A 21,411-nucleotide genomic window follows, 5' to 3' on the forward strand; every position below is an offset into this window, starting at 1 on the left:
TGTTTACCTCCCTTCGTATGGCAACTACCTGGAAATAAGTAACTTTCATGATTGAACTGATGGCTTCTCCCCCACCACACTCCTTTGGGGATGTAGGTTTTGGCTTCCCCATTCACTCTGCCAACAATGCTCTCTGTACCTAAGCTAAAGATCCCTGTGGTGCCCCTAGAACCTGTGGGATTTGCTCATCAAGTGGGTTATTAGCTGAATGGTTGTGGTGTGAAAGTGGGGGTAGGGATGTGCTGAACCTAGGGAGCATAGGAAGGTGGCAGCTTAAAGTGCTGTTTTAACCCTGAATGCAAGGGCACGTGAGGGTCACAGCTTGGCACTGCTGTGTGACCCAGCCTGCAGAGGCCAGGGACATACAAGCCATGAGCTGGTGAGTGCTTCTTATCTGGACCTCTCAGACATGCTGTGTTAGTGGGGCGTGAGCATGTGGGTGTTTTGATTCTGGGTGGAGGACAGCCCAGCCCTGGGGGGCCTGGACCCTGCAGGAGAGTTCTGTTGGGAGGGACTGGGCAGAAGAGAGAAGCAGAGCTCCCTCTCAGATCACAAGCAGCACCGACAGAATTATCCCCGCCCCCCGAAAGCAAGCAGCAAACCTGGTCACAAACAAGCTTGTGAGGGGCCTTGTGTGCCCACGATCCAGTCCAGCCTTGGCCTCTCTGCTGGTGCTGTTGAGAAGCTGCTCTAGTCAGCTTGGCAGCTGCAGGAGGTGTAAAGCAGACACGGCCCTGTTAAAAAATGGACTGAGCTCCCCCTTTCCCGGCCCAGTCACTTGCTAGGATCCAAGCTGGGTCTAGGCTGCTGCTTTCCAGGCAGAAGGCGCTGTGGGACACGGAGTGGGCTCTGCTGCTGCCTGGCCGGAGAGATGCTGGACAGGAGGGATGGGGATCACACTGCAAAGTGAGGCAGCGGGGTGCGACCTCCCACGTTGGGTATTGCCAGTGGCCTTGGCAACCTGGGAATGGCAGGGGGAACAGCTGCGCCCTCCTGCTTTTATCCTTGGCTGGAGGGACCCTGTAGCTGTTGGTCGCCTGGCGGGAGCCCACATATGGCAGCAGCTCTGGGGGGAGTTGAGGATAGAAACAGCAGGAGGCTGCAGCTCAGGCTTGAGGGGCAGCAGCAGGGCTGGTAGAGAGGGGAGTCCGGAGCTGGACTAGAGGGGCTGCAGGCTGGGACTGAAGGACACTGGCAGGGCTGCGCTGAGGGGAGAGCCTGGAGGTGAACCAGCTGGGGCAACAGGTCGAGACCAAGGGGGAACAGGGGGTTGGGCCCGAGGTGCTTTCATAGCCCCAGACTCTTGTCAGCTCTCTAAACTGCAGAGGGATTCAGCCCAACCCACAGGTCAATCAGGAAGAAAAGGGAGAGATCTGGTGACAGCTGCCGCTCCTCCCTGCCAGCCTGCATGAGCCCTTGCAGCTGCGGGGCTGGGCTCACAGACCCTCCCTGCCGTGCCGCTGATGGGTCCCAGCTGCTCTGCTCCCAGGCTGATAGCTAAAGAGACTGGGGCACTGCAGGGGAGCAGGCCTCTGTAGGCTCCCCACTGGCCAGGCTCCCCCGCAAACATGGTTTGGCAGCAAGCTCTGAATGACTTGTGGCTGAGGCACCTGTGACTCGGCCGTGGTAGGAACTGCCCGACCTACCAGCACAGCTCTGAGGAGGGCAGCGAATCAGTTACGCTCCCCGCTACACACATGCCACCTCCTAATCTGGGAGAACCCAGCACAGGCAAGGTACAGAGCAGTCCTCTGGCCCCACGCCCCCTTCTGAGATCAGCCATGCCTGCCTCCTTCTGCAGGGCCTTTGCAATAGGCCCAGAGCCCTGGCATGCCAAGCTGCAACACAGCAGGGGGGTGCCGAGTGCATCCAGGCCATCCCCACAATCTCCTGGCTCTGCCATAATCAGCTTGTCAGTGCCCATCCCGCAGGCCTGATTCTTCTTCACCGCTGTCCTTTTTTGCCATTCTAATTGGAAAACACTTCCAGCCCACACAGCTCTGGGGAGTGACCACCCCAAAAGCAGAGGGCTGGGAACTCAGGCCCCGTACCCAAGCTCCCACTGTCTCTGATCAGCGTAACACAATTCCCAGAGGGATTGTCCACATATCTATTCTGAGCAGTTGCTGAGTTAGTCTGTTTCTTCGAAAACAACAAGAAGTCTTGTGGCACCTTATAGACTGACAGATATTTTGGAGCATAAGCTTTCGTGGGCAGAGACCCACAGGTCAAGCAGGAACACAAGGGACAGGAGATCTGATGAAGTGGGTCTTTGCCCACGAAAGCTCATGCTCCAAAATATCTGTTAGTCTGTAAGGTGCCACAGGACTTCTTGTTATATCTATCCTGGAGACACCATCAGTGGACCTAACCATGTTAATTACAGAATCACGGGCACATTCTCCTGTTCCTCAACTAACATCATACATGCCATCATGTGCCAACGATGCCCACACACCATGTGTATAGGACAGACTGCAAACACTCTTCAACAAAGAATGAACGGACACAGAACAGACATGGAAAATCCCCAAATACACAAACCTGTCAGCCAGCACTTTCATGCAGTGGGCCATTCTGTTACAGACCTGAAAGTCTGTGTTCTATGGAAAAGGGACTTTAACAACTGTCTACAGAGAGAATGCTTAGAACTAACATTCATATTCAAATTCGACACATTAACACGTGGTTTGAACAGGGTCAGCAATTACCTGACCCCTTATAAGGACTTTTTTACATACTTGGATGTTTTATCTAACTCTTAACTCCCCCATCCGTCCCTCTGCTCTTCTGATTTGCCAACCTTGAAAACAATTTTTGGACCTCTGTGCTTTATATATGGAGTCTGTTCTGGTAAGGCTATTGATCTGAAGAAGTGGGTCTGTCCCATGAAAGCTCATCACCTAATAAATTATTTTTGTTAGTCTTTAAAGTGCTACATGACTGCTTTTTTGTTTTGCTAGAATACAGACTAGCACAGTTATCTGTCACAATTCCCAGAGGGGTTTTTCAGTCTCTACAGGAGGAAGGGGAAGATACAGGACATCAGCATTTAAGGAGCGCAGAACCTTTGCCTGTTCTTATTTAAAAGTTTATGGCTGCTCCCCTCCTGCCAGACACCCAGCTCCTCTGCCCCCAGGGTCAGCTGATTAGATTCCAGGACTGCCCAGGCAGAAGAGTTCCTGGAAAACAGAGCAGAGTTCACCAGCAGAGAGCTTAGATTGCAGGGTTTAATTTAAAGCATCACTGCAAAGGCAGCTATCAGGTCCACTCCCTGAACAGCCGTGCCAGGACAAGAGATCCCAGACAAGCACTGGTCCATTTTTCACAGGGCGCTTACGGTTCTTCCCTATCATAAGAACAGAAGAACAGCCAGGTTGGGTGAAATCAAAGGTCCACCTAGCCCAGGAGCCTGTCTTCAGACAGTGGTCAATGCCAGGTGCCCCGGAGGCAGTAAACAGAACTGGTTACTGTCAGCTGATCTCTCCCCGTCACCCAGTCTCAGCTGCTGACAGACAGAGGCCAGGGACCCCATTCCTACCAATCCTGGCTAATGGCTATTCATGGACCCAACCTCCATGGATTTATCTAGCTCTTTTTTGAACCCTGTTAAAGTCCTGGGCTTCACAACATCCTCTGGCCAGGAGTGCCCCCGGTTGACTGTGCGCTGCGTGAAGAAATACTTCTGTCAATTTGTGTTACACCTGCTGCCTATTCATTTCATCCCGTGTCCCCTAGTTCATGTCTAATGGGACCAAGCCAATGACTTTGCCTGATTCACTTTCTCCACATCAGTCCTGATTTTATAGACCTCTATCATATCCCCCCTTAGGCTCCTCTCTCCAAGCTGAAAAGTCCCTGACTTGTTAATCGCACCTCTGAACTCCTCATCATTTATGTTTTGCTCTTTTCTGAACTTTTTCCAGCCCTGAAACAGCAGGCTCCAAAGCAAGACCTTGCGAATGACTTCAACCCCCTGCTCCTGGCCCAGCCGGCCGCCCATTGTACAAACCTCCATCTGGAGTGTCAAGGGCAGAGTCTGGCTTGTTACACCCTGCCAGGGTCTTTCCAATCTTACCCTCTCCTGCTGCGTCCTTTCCTCCAGTCAAAACCAGTGCTGCCCTGCTCCTCCCCAGCAAAACACAGCTGCCCCAGCAGCTAAAGGGAGAGTCTGCAGGCTGGGATTTTCAGGGGGTTAGCATGGGGGTGGGGAGGGGACTGGGACGCGTATCAAAAGCATCAGCAGGGAGGGGAGTAAAAGAGAGCCCTGTCTGGGATAGCTGGCAGGGCTGTGGCCAGTGTTACCTCTCAATTTTTCCATCCATGGGCAGAATAAATTTTGTCCTGTGCACCGAGGCCTGCGCAGATGTGCACGTCCCATAGAAACACAGGCTGCCGGCTGTGGGTACGTGGCTGGGCAGCACCTGAATCTCTCCTGGGCGGTCGCCCACGCACTCAGCGTACAGGGAACCCTGGCTGGGTGGGGCTGGAAGAACAGAATGGCACATCAAGAGCATGGGGCCACAAGGGCCCTGGGTGGTAGGTCTCAGTGCCTTTCCTATGCTAGATTCCAGCCAGCCCCTACAGCGGAGAGAACAAGGTCTCCGCTTCCTGATCCCCCACCACACCCAGGGATTCACCTTCTTTGCTGCCGCCCAGCAGAGATTTCCTCTGCTTTTGGCAAACTCTGCACTGACCTCTCCCTTCCCCCAACCTTGCTGACGGAGGGGAATCAGCTGTTCCCTGGGGCAAAGGCTCATGCAAAGGACACTCCAGGAACCCAGATTTTCCACCCTCCCCCACATCTATTTGAGTTGGATCAGTCCCAGCAGGACCAGAGCACCCAGCTGGCCAAGCAGGCACCTTTCACACAGCTACTCCTGGGCCCTGCAATCTCAGGGCTCTCCTAGGTAGAGGCTAGCACTCAGCAGGGGAACACAGGGCCGCAGCAGCACTGACACAAGTGACCAAGAGGGCCGGAGGGAGCAGAGACAGAGCCCTTCCCCACCTGCAGCCCTCGATCTGGGCAGAGAAGCCGCGGCACACACCCGCAGGAGGCCGGAGCAGAAGAGACAGCCACACGGATGGACGTGGGAAAGAGAGGCTCTTTATTCCCATGCCAGGGAGCAGCCTCTGTTTATGAGGGCGTTCTTCAGATCTGGCTAAGGCCTTCATCCCTCGCTGCAGACAGCTGCCAGCTGGCGAGGTGCCTCCTCTGCAGCCCAAAACTGCTTGAAAAACAAAAGGGGATGGAGGCTCAGGGAGGGGCCCTGCCAGGCTAGAGGGCAGGCTTTTAAACTGGAGCAAAACAAAAACCAGAGGGGGCAGGTGTTACCAATAAAGAACACAAGAGGGAGTTGGGAGGGGGCAGAGAATGGGATAAGGGCCCTTTCCCCTGCTCTCCCCAGGGAGCAGATCTAATGTCACGTTAGCAAAGCGATGACTAGTGACAGCCAGTGATCTGTGAAGTCTTAAGCCTAGTTCCCAGTGGGACAGCACCCTCATCACCCCAGAGCCCCCCAGCAGGGAAGCCCGAAGCAAATGGGTCCCCAGGGACCCAAGGCTGCTGGCTGGAGGTAATGCACTGAAGGGGGCAGAACCTGCTCTGATCCTATTGGGGACACACGGAGCCCCTCGTTCTCCAAGGCTGTCAGTGCAGCAGCACTGAGCACATGAAGAACGGCAACGGCAGACACAAACGAACTGAGTTGGACAGTCTCAGTTCAGGGAGTGCAGCTCAGCGGCTGTGACAGAGCATGTCCCCTCCCTGCCCCCCACCCTGGATGTGCTGTTTGGATCACAATGACACAAAGGCAACAGACACAAAAGGCTCCGCCAGGGAGAGCACACTGGCTGCCTAACCGCAGGGACAGGAAGCGGCCGAGTGTGGAGGTACAGGCTGGCGCAGCCCAGGAAATGAAGCCGCATGCTCAACTCAGCCTGATGCAACTCAGCCTCTGGCGAACGGCAGCCTCAGCTTTCCCATCCCACCTGGCAGCTTTTCGCTGCGTCTCCCCCCAGGGCACCCCTTGACAGCCCCATGCTGCAGCTTTGAGCTGCACCCCTCCCAAGATGCAGGCATGCACAGCACATGGGGCCCACCTACACACACGCTCATAGACGATCTAGGTCAGGCGGAAGACCGAGAGGCGTGGCAGTGGGTTACAGAGTTTCTTACCACTAGGGTGCGGGTTCAAATCCCCTCCTGACATGGCAGGGACCAAACATTCTGACCTGGTATCATTCAGTCTCCCTGCTGGAAGGAGTGGGGAAGTCACTGTGGATGTCTGTCCCTAAAACAGCAGAGAGGTCACTGGGGGACACCCAGGAAATTTTAAGGGCAGACGTGCTGTGGGCACCTGCTGTACATGGGCCAGACTTCCAGAGGGAAGGAAGGATGGTGCAAAGGCACCAGGAGCAGGGACAAGTGGGCTCCCCCTTCCCAGCTCAGTCCCAAACTTCCTGTGTGGAGGTGGGACCTCACTTTTCCAGCTTCTCCAGGGATGATGGAGCAGGGACTCTAATACCTTCCCTGGGCGGACACAGCAGGTACTATAGAGCCTGTTAATCGAGTCAAGAAAGCCACACATACCCAAAGCCTGGCAAAGATCAATGAGATACTAGGTAACAACTTTTTAAGAGCATGCACAGTTAATCCCAGGAACCAATTCCCACAGGAAGCATCAGCAGCCTTGTCTCTTGCTGTCTTTGGATCCAGACTGCCCTGTCTGCAAGTACATAGGCTCAGCCCAGGGAAACCAGAATGAAATTCTTCTGGTCTGATCTGTCACACACACAGGCTGTGGCTTGATTGCCTCACTCCTGCCGACAGTTCTCAGCAGATTGCTGACTGTTCTGTCGGGGGGAGGCTTTCCCGACACGTGGCCCCGTCACATGGGGCCAAATGTTGGGAAAAACCCCTCTGTCGAGACGTCCCTTCTCCCTTGTGGAACGAGGGGCACAGAGAACCCGACAGAACGCACTCGACTGGCAGAGCTCTGCCGACAGATCTGCAGTCTGGACGTGCACTGTCGACAGAAGCTTGAAATCTAGACATAGCCATAGGGTGAATGTGCCCCAATGATGCCTTTGAATCATAGGGTTGACAGACCTCAGGAGGGCACGTCCAACCCCCTGCTCAAAGCAGGGCCAATCCCAACTAAATCATCCCAGCCAGGGATTTGGCAAGCCTGGCCTGAGAAACCTCTACGGATGGAGATTCCACCACCTCCCTTAAGCAACCTGTTCCAGAGCTCCACTACCTTCCTAGTGAAAAAGTGTTTCCTACTGTCCAACCCAGACCTCTCCCATTGCAACTTGAAACCATTGCTCTTCATTCTGTCATGTGCCACCACTGAGAACAGCCTCTCTCCACCCTCTTTGGAACCCTCCTTCAGGCTATCTAATCCCCCCTCACTCTTCCCTTCGGTAAACTAAATAAGCCCAAACCCCTCAGCCTCTCCTCATACATCATGTGCTCCACCCCCCTTGTCATTTTTTTGCCCTCTGCTGGACTCTCTCCAATGCATCCACATCCTTCCCATACAGGGGGCCCAGAACTGAATGCAGGACTCCAGCTGCAGCCTCAGCAGCATCAAACAGAGGAGAAGAGTCACCTCCCTAGATCTGCTGGCAATGCTCCTGCTAATGCACCGTTAGCCTTCTTCGCTACAATACCATACAGTTGACTCCTCTCCAGCATCTCATCTACTGTAATCCCCAGGTCCTTTTCTGCAGAACCACTGCTTAGCCAGTTGGTCCCCAACCCATCACAGTGCTTGGGATTTCTCCATCCAAGTGCAGGGCTCCACGTGTCCTCGTTGAACCTCATCAGATTATTTTTGGATCAATCCTCCAATTTGTCTCCAAAGTGACCCAATCCTTCAACTTCACCTTCTGGCCTTGGATACCTATGAGCAATCTACAGGGCCATAAAACCCCCCACGGCACCCAGTCCTGGTGCCTGGCCAGCTGCAAGACCTTGCCGCAGCACACCTAGGCTCTACATCATTCCCTACCTCTGGGGACATCCGTCCATCGTCAGGCACGCCCTACGTTGGGCAGCTCAAGTCCAGCTGCCCCAATGGGCTGGTCTGAGCTGGAGATCTGCTTCCTGGCTGGCTGCATTTTACATGCAGACATGCTGTCCTTCCTGGGCCACCTTAATTGAATCAACCAGGGTGCTTGGGACTTTGCCACTCAAGGAATCCAAATGAGCAGATTTTCCCAATTTTATTTGGCCACAGAACCCTTTTAAACTCAAAAGAATTTTGCAGAACCCCATTACCAGGCTCTACCCCCCCTCAGCCCCCAAACCTGCCCCCCATCTCCAGGCTTTACCCGCCTCAGCCCCCAAAACCACCCCCCTCTCCCAGCTTTACCTCCCATCCCACAACCACCCACCCTCCCGGTTTAACCCATTCGGTCCCACACCCTCTCCTGGACTAACGCATCCATAGCACTAGCTGAGGAGCCTACGCCAGGCAGCCACACATGCCCAGCAGCAGGAAGGCTGGCGTGGAGGTGTTCTGCTGGCCAGGGAGCAAGTGAGGGGCTCCCTGCGGGTCCCTGCCCTGAAATAATGGAACTAAATTCAGTGGGTTTAACGGCCAGATCCCTCGTGCTGCCCTGCTGGCCATTAAATCGACTCAATTTAGCTCTGTTTCGGGGTGGACGGGCAGGGAACCACCAAGGAAACGGCTACTGCCATGGAACTTTTCATGGAGCTCCCTTTGGGAAACACAGCTGCAGAGGCGCCAGCTGGCTAGGGAACCAGCAGGGGGCACTCCCAGCTGCAGCACGGGGGTGGAGGGGGCAGAGGAATTTAGATCTAAGTTTTGAGCTCTCTGGCGCGGCACATCATAGTCTCCAGGAAGGGGACGCTGCACCCAGTTACCCTGAGCTGAAGTGGAGGGGCCACTTGGAGATATGGAGGCTGTCTGGGAGCGGTACACTCAGCTAGAGCTGAAGAGCAGGGCAGGGCTGCAATGCTGAAAGTTAGGAGGGAGTGGTGCTCAGTAGTTAGTGTGTGCAGGGTCAGGGTAAACCAGAACTCCCGGGTTCTACCCACCACTGCAGGAGACTGATGTCTAGTGTTTAGAGCAGGAGGCTTGGTCCCAGCCCTGCCCTGGACTCATGCACTACAGGCACATCACTCGACCCCCCCATGCCTCAGTTTCCCCACTTTCAAAGCAAAGTATTTGCTTAAATTCCCCACCCCCACAGAGACTGTTCCCCCTCCGCCCTGACCCCCGCCAGCTCCAAGAGGAACCAGCCCTGTACAGCTCAGGTTTGAAGAGGTCCCAAGCCTACTCGGGAGAATTTGTGTCCTTCCCCCTCCGGTAGGTTTCAATCAGCAGCAGCAAGAGGGGTTGCAAACCCAGCAGTCAAACCTCCCCCAGAGCAGGGCTGTAACCCAGGTGTCCTGACTCAGGCCCTGTGTCAGTATGTCTGCAGGAAATACAGGAGGCAGCGAAGTGTGAAAGGAGACCGTGAAAAGCACGGTGACTGGTTACTGAGAGAGGAGGTGGTTGGCTTAGTAGGTTACAGACTTGCAGCGGGGGGGTGGGGGAGGCCAGTTTGGGTGTGCCCATGAACAGCCCAGGGCTCACCCACAGCAACACCCAGCCGGAAATGAGATCAGCGGCCCCCAAATCGCCCAAGTCACTGCTCCGCTTCGAAAGAGGAACCGAAATGCACACTAAGACGCCCTACCCATGTCTCGATTTGTACGTTCCCCAGCGCCCACTGGATGAACCTCTGCAGCAGTGCCAGCGCCCAGCTCAGCCAGGGCAGGGGGAGCCACTTGCCCAAGATCTCTGAGACAGAACCACCACCAGAGCCCTGGTTTGCTGCTCAACCCCAGCACAGCTGCCCTAGGTCCCTCATGGATTCTTCATCTGAAGGAAGGACAGTCGACCTGGCACTAAAACAGCATTTCCTCTATTTCTGGACACCCATGGGCAGAATAAATTCTGTTCTGTGCACCAAGTCATGGTGGCTGTGCACCACCAACAGAAACCCACGCTGCCTGCTGTGGGCACTCTGCTAATAAGCAGGGTAGCACCTGAATCGTGCCTGGGGGTCACCCATGTGCTCAGCCTGCAGGGAACCCTGCACTGAAACTTTGGGCCCAGTTTGCACGCGGTAGCCCTCCACAAACACCCTCCTTCTGATGCTGCAGTTTTGCATGTCCAAATACCAGCACCTCTGCAAGGTAAAGAACATCCAACATACAAAAACCGGGTCGGCTTGCTTACCTCGGACACCGCTCACTTCAGCCCCCAGACCTCTCTTTTAAACAGATGACCCCACCAGGGCACACAGCAAGAGGTGCTCCGAGCAGGGACTAGAACTTGGATCGCATAAGGCCCAGCCCAGGATGCTAACTGCTGTTCAAGGGCTGCCTCTGTAGAGACACTCAGGGAGCAGGGTGGGAGTAAGTACCCAGACCCTTTCTCGGGGGAAAACTCTGCCTGAGAAGTGAGAAATAAAGCACCATACGGCAGTCCATGCTTTTGGTTTTTTTAGAAAGATTTTCATTTGCGTAAAGATTAGAAAGGGAAAAAAATTAAAAAAATCCAGTACAGTTTGACCGTAATGAGCCCTTGGAAATAAACACTTGACGCTCGCAGCAGCATTGGCCGCGGAGAGAAATTTACCCAAGCAAAACAGGAGGAGGAGATGTGAAATCTTCCCGGATTACACGTACAGTACGTGGCTGGATGCAGAGCAGCCAGAGAGAATGTCTCCCCTTTGTAGCACCTCCCCAAGCAGAGCACGGTCCCCAGCTGTTTCGAGCTCTTCTTCCGAGGTGTTCTTAGTACCTTCGTCTCCTTTCAGCAACAGTGGCACTTCAGTAAAGGCACAGACTCGCCCATTCGCTCCCTCGCCCAGAGGAAGGTTTACACAGCCCCCTCCCAGCAAGAGTAAACGCTCTGGGTCAGAACTGGACCTGATGCAGGGGTACGGCGAGACGAAGCAGCTGTCCACTGCCCATTGGGATCAGCTCCCGACCCACCGTCTGTACCCACATGATGCCAGTTTCACCGCCCCAACTCAGCGAGCAAAGACAGCCTCTTGGCATTCCCCTGCAGCAGATTCGGCGAAAGTTGGAAGCCCAGCATGGCTCCCATACACCGTGAATTTGGCACATTGCAGATCCAGGTTGGGAAAGGCAGCCTGCCCACCTAACACGGCCGATCAGCTGAATGTGGAGGGAGAGTACGTGGGACTCATCCCATGGAGTCACTCCACCCCTCACCCCCCGGCAGCAGTTGCCCCTGGCCGACGCCTGCTGAAATGTGAGTGCTTTCCCCGGCTCTGTCTGCACGGGGCACAGGAGCGGGGGATGAGGCAGTTTTTTTGTTTCCCGTCTGCCCAAAGAGTGGCACCGGTCCTGCTGTAAACACTACACAGAGTCACGCACACCCCCCGCTTCAAGTTAGCGGGGAGAAAGCACGTCCGCGCCAGCTGGTCCCAGCGTGGCCAGGGAGACCTGCTGGCGGAGGGGGATTTAAGAAGGGTGGAGAAAGAGGAAAGACATAGGCACAAACCTGGAATGTTAAAGGAAACTTGTCCCCATCCCTCACCCTACAGCGCGATATTCCTCCTATTGCATCAGGGCAGCTCCTGTCAGCCTGAGTGCGTGGCCGAGATGCAGGAAGAGGGGAAATGGTCACACCTGCCCCAGCCGGGCCAGTCGTCCCCGGCTGGCAACGCCAGGGGCCTCCAGGACAGACAGCATCAGCGCAGGAGCAGGACACCAGCCTGTTGCCTTGGGGGCAGGGAGCAGCACCTTCCACCCCAGCACAGCTGAGCTGGTTTCAAGCGCAGGGTTGGGAGAACTGGCCACACCTTGCACAAAGGTGGCCTTGGTGGAGCAGGGACCACACCATGGCCGGGGTTGCAGCAAAAAGGGCCCGGCCGGTGCAGGCTCTTAAGTAATTAGACTCCCAGTCAGCCAAGGGAGGGGGCACCACCCCCTTTCCTAGGTCTGATTCATTCTTTCCTGGGGGGGGGGGGGGGTGTTGGGCCACGCCCAGGGTGAGGTTGGGAGCCCAGCTGCGCTCAGCCTCAGAGAGAAAGAGGGGAGCTGGCTCCAGGGAGACTCTTTCCTGGAAATGTCTGTTAAAGCCCCTCCAGCTGGGGTGCAACTGAGGGGAGAAGATGGTTCCTAGGGGAATGTGTTGGGGGAGGGGGAGAAAGGAGACTGGGAACAGGCCTCAGGAAAGGTGTGCAGAGGCCAAGCAAAACTCATTCCAGCAGTAGGTTTGGTCAGAGCAGCACCCGCGCAGGGAAACCTTTAATCTGCTTGCACATCGAGCAGGTTTCAACCCGCCCGCCTCCCCGAAGAGGGAGAAGAGATGAACCAGGGGCTGGACTGCCACTGAAATTTGGGGCGGTGACATTTTTAGGGTGCAGTGCAAGGCATTCTGGGAAGTAACTGCTGTGTGCACAAGGGTTAGGCGGCAACAGCGCCAGCTTGGACCTGCAATCTCCCCATGGACTCCACACCCTGCTCTCCACAGGAAGGAAGACAGGGCTCCTGCCTACAAAGCTACCCCTTTGCACCAGGATCATCAGCCTCTACTGGAGGTGGTTCTCTGGCCATGGGCCCCTGCCCCCTTGCAGAGCAAAGGAGGAAGCCAAGGGGACAGTGGGGGAGCTGGAGGGCAGAACCCCCCCAACCCTGGGAGTTGGGGCCAGGCCATACTCCAAGCCAAAATGCACCATGTCTTCCTCAGCCACCCTGGAAACTTCAAAGAGCTGAGAAAGGGGCTGAGAGCCCCCAGGCCCTGGGGGGTCACTCCACAAGGCTGGGGGGGGACTAAAGGGCCCCCCCAGACATTCTAGCTGAGGCCTGTGGTATTGGCAGCTCCTGCATGGGAGAGTCCAGACCTGGAGGGCTCTACAGGCAGCTGGCTCAGGGTCCACCCAGGGGCACCCCAGTCCCCAGGTAGAGGAGCTCTGGGGGCATTTACCAGTGAACCCCCTACCCCAAGTAGAGTCCAGCCTGCGGCTCAGCAGAGCACGGAGCTTAGGAGGAGCCGCAGGAAAGGGGCGCAGCTCTCCCCTGGGGAGAACTACGAGCTCACAGCAGCCTTTGACTTGGACACAGACACCCCCGGGATTTGAATCAGGCCTGTGGCCACCTCCTCACAGAAGGCGCCACCACCCGCACCCCGACATGGACTTCAGCTGCTGAGGACAGCTACTTCCAAGAGCCACTGCCCCAGGGGAAGCAGCTCAGATGAGCAGCCCGAGATTCCCTGCCACCCTGCCCGCGTGCCGGGGAAACTGGTTTGGGAGGAGAGGTGTGGGCGCGCCTGCCTCACTCCAGGACGCCAGACAGGCTCAACTAGTCACCCCCACAGGCTTCCCCAGCACAGCCGCCCTTCACGCCACACCTGGGCTGGATGGGGTGGGGAGAGAGTGAAACGGTGATCAGCTGAGATTGCCCCCCCAGCTGCTCCCATGAACCTGCCCCCCAAAGCAAAACCTTAAGTGCCTAGTACAACAGCTCAGCCCCCTACCCTGCATGGCTGGCCGGCTCTGCGAACCACCAGGACATAAGGGACAGATCCAGCAGCTGATCTGGCCCCAAGAACAGAGCTGGGGTGGGGGTAGGCAGGCAAGGGAAGGAAGGAGGGTGTCTACACCCATCCCCCGCTTCATTTAAATAATCATCTCTACAGGATTTCCAGAAACAAGAAAAACAGGCTAAGTGGCTTGCATTCAGCTCTAAGGAGCCACACCCCATCCCTGCACCCCCCAGCACTCAGGAGGCTCCAGTTCCCCATCTTGGGGGAGCGGTGCCGAGGGACCAGCTGCACCCCAGTTTAGAGAGAGCGAGAGAGAGAAAGTAGCCAAGTGGGGGAGGTGGGGGTGGGGAAATAAGGTCGGGTTGGTTAGAGAGCTGTGCACGGGCGCAGGCCTCGAAAGAGCCGGGATTAAGATTTGTAATTAGACGTCAGCCACATGAGCCCTTCGCAGAGTCCTTCCCCGGAGGTGGCGCATGAGGGCTGGACGTACCAATTCCTGTCTCTAATGCGCGTCAGGCCCAGTTTCTCCTGGATTTCGTGGGGCTTCATGGCATCGGGCAGGTCCTGCTTGTTGGCGAAGATGAGGATGATGGCGTCGCGCATCTCCCGGTCGTTGATGATGCGGTGCAGCTCCTGCCGGCCCTCGTCGATGCGGTCGCGGTCAGCGCAGTCCACCACGAAGATGAGCCCCTGGGTCCCCGTGTAGTAGTGTCTCCAGAGGGGCCGGATCTTGTCCTGGCCCCCTACGTCCCAGACGTTGAACTTGACATTCTTGTAGGTCACCGTCTCCACGTTGAAGCCCACGGTGGGGATGGTGGTGACTGACTGGCCCAGCTTCAGCTTGTAGAGGATAGTGGTCTTGCCGGCCGCATCCAGGCCGAGCATGAGAATCCGCATCTCTTTATTGCCAAAGATCTTGGATAGCATTTTCCCCATGGCTGCAGGAGAGTGGTATAGTCCATACAAAACTAGAGGAGAAGGAACATGAGAGGGAATCAGATGGAATGCTGGGGCCTGGCTCGCCCCACAGCACATGTGCTCAGTGGGGCTGGGCAAGAGATCTGGGTCTATATCCCACCACTCACACCAATGCCCACTCGAGATCTCCCGGCCTTAGTCTTGCCCATCTGTAAAATGGGGACAACGCTGCCTCCCCACCCTTTGTTCTGCTTCTCCTGGAAGCTCCCTATAGTAGAGGCCAGTCCCAGAGCAGTGCTTAGGGCGGTTACTGTGTCTGCGAGTCAGAAATGGAGACCCTCCAAAGTATTCAGGCTGGGTCTGGAACAGACACTTCACCCAACTACCAATGAGCTGGGTGGGGAAGCTATAGCCTGGAGCTTGCCTGGATCCAGCCTCCAAGGCTCAAGACTCCCCACCCCAGCATCTGACCTGCTGCAGGGTAGAAGGTGCGGAGACTCAAGCCTCGCAGGCCAGTCAGGCAAGCTGAGGCCAGGTCCAGCCTACAGGTTCTGCCTCGGGTTGTGTGTGAGGGTTTTTTTTTTTTTTTTTTTTTGGGGGGGGGGGGGTGGGGGGGCAGGAGGGAGAAAACAGCACAGAGAAGTGGTGGCTGGCCAGAATCGCAGCCCATGGGAGTGGCAGGGGACACAGAGCCACGTGTGCCCCTAGGGACTGGGCAGGTAACCGCCCCATTGCCCAGACCCCACAACCCAGCCTGGTCCTGCTCCCACCTTCCTAGCAGTGTCGAAGGGAACTCCACACCCCATTTTTTGCACAAACCCAGAGCCTAGGGAGACCCACAAGTCTACTAGCTCTGCACCTTCCTGGGCTCTGGGGTTGGTCCATGAAGGGAACGTTTCCCTCCACCTTGCTTTCTAGTCAGGGACCATATAAGTAAGGTGGGTGGGGGGTTCTTCTCACTTGCGGGACCCCCAACTGATTTTTCTCTGGGTCACTAGCCCTGACCCCAAAAAGGTTCCCCCCTGCACCCCCATGATAGAGGATCCCAAAGCCCTCAAACGCCTCCTCGATTTCGCAGGTGGGAAAAACCAGAGGCAGAAGAACAGGGTAGGTCACACAAGTCAAGGCCTTGGTCCCGTCTCATCTGCAGCCTGCACTCCCCTCCCAAAGCTGGGAACTGAGTCCTGACTCCTGATGCTTCTGCTCCAAAACAGGGGACACCCTCCCAGGAGAGGGGCCCAGGAATCCTGAGCTCCTGTCCCCCACTTACAAGAACCCAGCTCTTAAGAGCATATCAGGAACGGATCCCACATGTTTGCAGACAGGCCTAGAACTAGTTTCTGCAAACACAAAGGCCCCATGAAATCTCAGGCTGTTACTGGGCTCTCAGGCCCAGATCCTTGTGAGATATTTAGGCATTTCATTCCCACTGAAATCAGCACCAGGACTTTGAGCGTCCCTCATGCTTTATACTGAAGGTCACCAGGGCGTTGGCGGAGTCCGAACAGCGAGCTGCAAATAAGACGGAATTAGCCCAGAAGTACAGCAGGGTGCAGCTCCTGACACCCGGTGTTTATCGGTATCCCAGGAGGGAGCCATCCATTCCTCCCCCTTGCCCAGGCTGGAGAGCAGAGCCCCCTCCCTCCAAGGGATCCTGCTCAGCCAGCGGCTGATTAGACACAAGCTGAGTGGCCTTGAAGGTCAAGCTTAAAAGGGAAGTTGCCAGGAGGTGGGAAATGGAAAATACCCACCACCGGGGCTTGCTTGCCTCACCCACATGCCCAGGGGCTCTGCAGACTGGCCTCTGCCCCCCTTTAACCCCCCCCAGAACAGTTCTCCTCATCTTCTGTCCTTCCCACGCTAAGGGCCTGTGGACAAAAGGGAACAAAGGCCCCCAGAGCCTCAGAACATGCTGCAGCGATTTCAATCTCTCCATGTTCCAGTGGGCACAAGCGCCCCTCAACGCCACGCCAGCCCACGCCCTTTTCACTAGGCTGCGTTAAGGGGCCCATAGCAGAGCCCTCTTTGTGGAGCAGGATTCCCCCCCCCTCTGGCCAATCAGAGGCAGTGTTAGGTCACCACGCCCCCTCCCACCCTCGAGATCCCACCCAAAGGAGCTGCCCCCAGTTTATAAAGCTGAAGGTGACCACCTCCCTGCCACAGAAGAGTGACCCCCAAAAGCCCTCCTGGCACAGGGGGCAGCTCAGGAGCACAGGGTTCCTAGGTTGCCCAGCTCCTGGCTGACTGTAGGCCCCCAGCACCACAGAATTCCACCTATACATGGCTTGAACTCCAGCTTGTTCGCTCCCACTACCCCAGCTGGGAGAGGCTCCTCCAAAGCGCCTTTCCTGGCTTGAAACCTTCCAATTTCCTTCCTGGGCCAATGAAGGCCTTGAGATTCACCTGCTCTCCCCTCCACCAAAGATATTACTGACTTCACTGCCAGCCCGCTAAGCTGTCGCTTCTCCAGTTCTCAGTTTTCCCCATCTGTAGTAAGGGGCTAACCATCCTGTCCTCCTTCAGGAAGGACTTTGAGGGCACTGACCAAAAATCACCTGGTGTTATACCTGTGCACTTTTGGAGTCAATCTTTTGTCAGTCCCCTGAACCAAGCGTGAGGTTTCTGTGGTAAGGGGAAGGGGTGGGGGGGGAGGGGGGAAAGAAGCATAATTGCGTCTACACTAGGGCTTTCGCTGGTATGATAAAAGGGAGCCTTCAAACCCCGCCACCCCCCACAGTGATCCTGCTGTCCCAGCCAAAGTTTCCAGTTTCAACCTGACCTTTGAGACACAAGTTGCTACATCCCAGTCCGACTCTCCAGCCGCTTGTCCCCCACCCACGCCTGCTTCAGCACCATTCTAAAATGGCCCCTGCCAGGAGCCAGAGGGAATCCCCACCCGGGCAGCCAGCTCCACCCCACCTTTTCCAAGGAACCCAGCTCCCGCCAGTCCACCCTGCAGAATGGGTGTCACAGGCAAAGGCAAAGCCAGGTGCCCCAGGGGTGTTTTCTTCCCACCCCAGGACCTTCTGCCTCCATCCAGCAGAGCAGCTGGGACGAGAGTTGGGAAGATATGATTAAACCTCCAATAAATGGGAGCGATCCCGGGACAGGAGCCCACCCCCACCAGCCCAGCAAACCCCTGACTCCAGCAGGAGTTCGGCAGCCTAGGTGAGGGTGCTCCAGACCACCCCAGGCCAAGCAGCAGATGGGGGGGAAGGGGCTCTAGCCTGACAGGAGACTCCCAGCCCACTCCTTTAACCAAGAAGGTGGTGGATAGATTCCAACCGCCACCCCACCCTACCCCCGCCAGCGCTCAGCTGTTAGCTGCAGGCACCCGCCACCGGGCCTAAAAGAGAAAACCGACCGCTTCCCCTTTCTCTCCCCGCACCGCCAGCAAGGGCGGTGTGCGTGCACGGCTGCTTCCGGCTCCGAGCCGTTTTAATTCAAACCCCCAGATCCACCCGGTACAAGTTGCAACCCTTACACTTACACACACACACTCTCTCTCTCTCTCTCTCTCTATTGGAAGTTGCAAACCTCACACACCCTCCCACCGCCTCTTCCAAGGCCACGAGGCACAAGGGAAAGATTTCCAACCGAGAAAGGGGGGGGGGGCGCCGCTTTCATCGGGCTGTCTTCCCCGCCCCCGCCCCTTTCAAACTTGAACTGAAAACCCCAGGGCCCACCCAGGAGAAGTTGCAAACCCTCCCCCCCCGCTCCAGTCTTGAAGCCAAACCCTCCCCCCGCCCGCAGAAGTTTCAAGACACACACGCGCGTGTCCCCCCCGCGCTTAAGAAGGGGAGCTTTTAAAACGGGGGGGAGGAATTGGCTCATTTGTCTTCCCCCCTCAGGGCTCGTGTGGCCGGACCCATCGCCCCCTCCGCCCACTCGTGAACGGTGTGCACGCGTGGGGGGAGGTCAACCCCCCCATCCCACGCCTAGTAGCGGGCGGGCGGGTGCACCCCCGGGCCCCCACTCCTGCTCGCGGACACGCCCCGCGCCGCTGCCCAGCCCCACTCACCCGCGCGGGGCGGCGGACAGCAGCAGCCCGCAGCAGCTCCGAGCCCCGGCGGGCTCCGCCACGCCCCGAGCGGCGCTTCCCGCTTCCGAACGCGATGTAACAATTTTCAGCGTCTCCGCGTTCCACGGGGCTGCCCGGGCGGCGGGCTCCTGGGCATGGCCGGCCCGAGGCGCGGCGGATCCCGGGCACAGCCCCGGCTGCACAGCGCAGCGGCCGGCGTGGGGCCCCGCTCCAGTCCCGGCTCGCCTGGCTCCAGCCGGCGCCGCACTCCGCCCGCCGCCTGGCCCGTCCCGGAATAGGAAAGGGCGCGGACGGCCGTAGCGGGGGGGGGTGTCCTCCCCTCCCGTTTGCCGGCCGTGCGCATGCTCTGGGGTTCTTAAAGGGGCCCGGCCCCTTTTTCTGCGGCCCCCTCCCCCCTCCAGCCAAGTTGGGGATTGTCTGGTCAGATTCCCCGCGGAGCCATTGGTGGGGGGCGGGGGATGGGAGAGATCCTGGCTGCCAGCCTCGGGACTGGCTGGGCTGTTGTGTGAATGAACCTGTGTGTGTGTGTGTGTGTAGTGCTGCTGTGTAAGTGAACCTCTGTGTGTGTAGGGCTGCTGTGTAAGTGAACCTCTGTGTGTGTGTGTGTGTGTGTAGTGCTGCTGTGTAAGTGAACCTCTGTGTGTGTAGGGCTGTTGTGTAAGTGAACCTCTGTGTGTGTGTGTGTAGGGCTGCTGTGTAAGTGAACCTCTGTGTGTGGGGGGGGCTGCCATGGGAGTACACGCACTTCTGTGTGGGGCTGGTGGGTCAGTCTACGTGCTGCTGTGTTAATAAACGTGTTTGTAGGGATGCTGTGTAAATTCACACCTATGTGTGTGTGTTTTTCTGGGTAGGGCTGCTGGGTGAATTCACACTGGTGTGGGTGTGGCTGCTGTGTTAATCCGTGTGCGTGTATTTGGCACTGCTGTGTTAGTATACAAGTCTCTGTGTCTTGGGCTGCTATGTAAATCCGTAGGGGAGAGGTTTATGTGTTAATCCACATGTGTTGGGCAGCCATATTAATCTGTGTGGGTGTGTGGGGCTGCTGTGTTAATTTGTGCATGTGTTTCTGGGGGGATGGCGGGGGGTTGCTGTGTTAATCTGTGTGAGTATAGGGCTGCTATGTTAATCATTGTGTGTGTTATGTGTTTATAGGGCTGCTGTGTTAATCCATGTGTGTATTACATTTGCTATGTTAGTAGTTGTGTGTGTGTGTGTGAGAGAGAGAATAAGGCTGCTGTATTAATCCATGCAGCAGAGCTGTTATTTTAATCCGTGTGTGCACACAAACATGGATGTGTAGGGCTGCTGTGTTAATACACATGTATGTGTGTATACGCGGCAGTCATATTACCCTCAGTCCCATTCATCTTACTGACCGTGGCGGTGGTAGCCAGTGTCTTGGTTTGTGTTGGTTTGGGGTATTGTTAGATTTGTAGAAGTCACGCAACTAGTGTGTTGAGGGTGTGGGGAGGTGGAGCGGCCCTGTACCATCGCTGCTCAGGCTTCCCCACCCCTGGGCTAGCACCTCTCGCGTGTGTGTGTGTGTGTGTGGTGCTTCTTCCTTCAAGCTCAATTTAAAGAAAGAAAGAGCCATGCAAGGCCGGGGCTTTACAGGAAGTTGTCTGACACACACAGCACACGTGTGGCATGCACAAGGACTAGCTACGCACCAGGGTGGGGCTCATGTTCTAGCCACTTACAGATCATGTGTCTAACGCTAACACTTGACCAATCACACACCAGAGGTGGGGAGAGGGTGGGACTGAGTTAGCTACAAGACATGACGGTTTGTGGCTCCAGCCCTTGTGAGTTACAGGCTGAGCATAGGGTGTGTCATGTGTGACAATGACATTTGGAATCGTTATATGCTGACAGAAGGGCTAGCCAGTGAGTTAGTTGCTCTCTCGGGGGGGTCAGTAAAGTAGTGCATGACACTAGCACTTGGGCAGGGCGCTTGAGTGCTCTCATGCCTCAGTTTCCCCACCTGTAAAATGACCGTAGTGATTCTTCCTTTATTTCATTTCTCTGGGCTGTAAAATGTTTGGGGCAAAGATCGTCTCTCACTACGAGTCAGCACAGAAGCAACAATCAGGATCTGAGCAGCATCTGATACAATGAGGTCTTGACCTCAGGGGGGGTCTGGGCAACACCTGACCCAAATGAGGCCCTGATCTCTGTCAGGGTCTGGGCAGCACCTGGAACAAGTGAGCTCTGATCTCAGGTGGGTCTGTGTCTAGGTGCTGCTACAATAATCATAAAAAAGTAAAAATAATAAGACAATTCTGAATAGAAACTCAGATTCTGAAGGTGGGGGCAACGTATGGGAGCTGGAGGAGTCCCCTCTATACCCCCACCTCTCTCAGTTTCTCGCACACACGCACACACACACACACACACACACCCTGCACTGAGGAGCCTGGAAGGAAACTCTCACAGCCATGAGTCTGAAGTAACCAGAGGGCTGGCTGGGGAGGGCACAGCAGAGGCTGGGGTGGCGAGAAGAAAAGGGAAGTAGGAGAAGCAGGTGATGGTCTTGCATTTGTACATATTTCCTTCCACACCCCGGCAAAAATCAGCCCATCTTACTGATGTCACTTCATTTCACATCCGCAGGAAGGGTGGGAGGCGGGGAGCGGAGTCAGATACCAGCCAAGTGAGCCGCAGGTTGTTTTAAAACAGAGCCTGGCACACGAGGTACTGCACCTGGGTACCATGATAAGAGAGGGAGAGGGCCCAGCAAAGGGAGAGCTAGATTTGCTCCCGAGGCCCATATGGGAACAGACAGATGCACACAGCAGGCTACGCAGACCCCACCTTACCACCCTTCTAAGGGACGTCTGGCAGAGAAATTCCACCAGGTGTGCCCTTTGACCGCTCAGAGGAATTAACCATTGGACCTGCTGGCCA

General features: G+C 56.3%; 1 protein-coding gene across 1 annotated transcript; it reads right to left on the minus strand.

Moving 5' to 3' along the window:
* Positions 1–12,271: 12,271 nt before the first annotated feature.
* On the minus strand, positions 12,272–18,807 carry LOC142024477 (ADP-ribosylation factor 6-like). Its single transcript, XM_075016524.1, has 2 exons — positions 18,484–18,807; positions 12,272–14,512 (listed from the first exon to the last, which is right to left on the minus strand). Exon 2 carries the CDS (start codon positions 14,478–14,480, stop codon positions 13,953–13,955), a length of 528 nt encoding a protein of 175 aa, XP_074872625.1. The 5' UTR covers positions 14,481–14,512; positions 18,484–18,807; the 3' UTR covers positions 12,272–13,952.
* Positions 18,808–21,411: the final 2,604 nt, after the last annotated feature.

The sequence above is a fragment of the Carettochelys insculpta genome, chromosome 22 (genome assembly GCF_033958435.1).
Source record: "Carettochelys insculpta isolate YL-2023 chromosome 22, ASM3395843v1, whole genome shotgun sequence".
Lineage (NCBI taxonomy): Eukaryota > Metazoa > Chordata > Testudines > Carettochelyidae > Carettochelys > Carettochelys insculpta.

Coding starts and splice junctions, on each gene's coding strand:
- LOC142024477 (XM_075016524.1), bottom strand. CDS start 14,480: ATGGGGAAAATGCTATCCAAGATCTTTGGCAATAAAGAGATGCGGATT.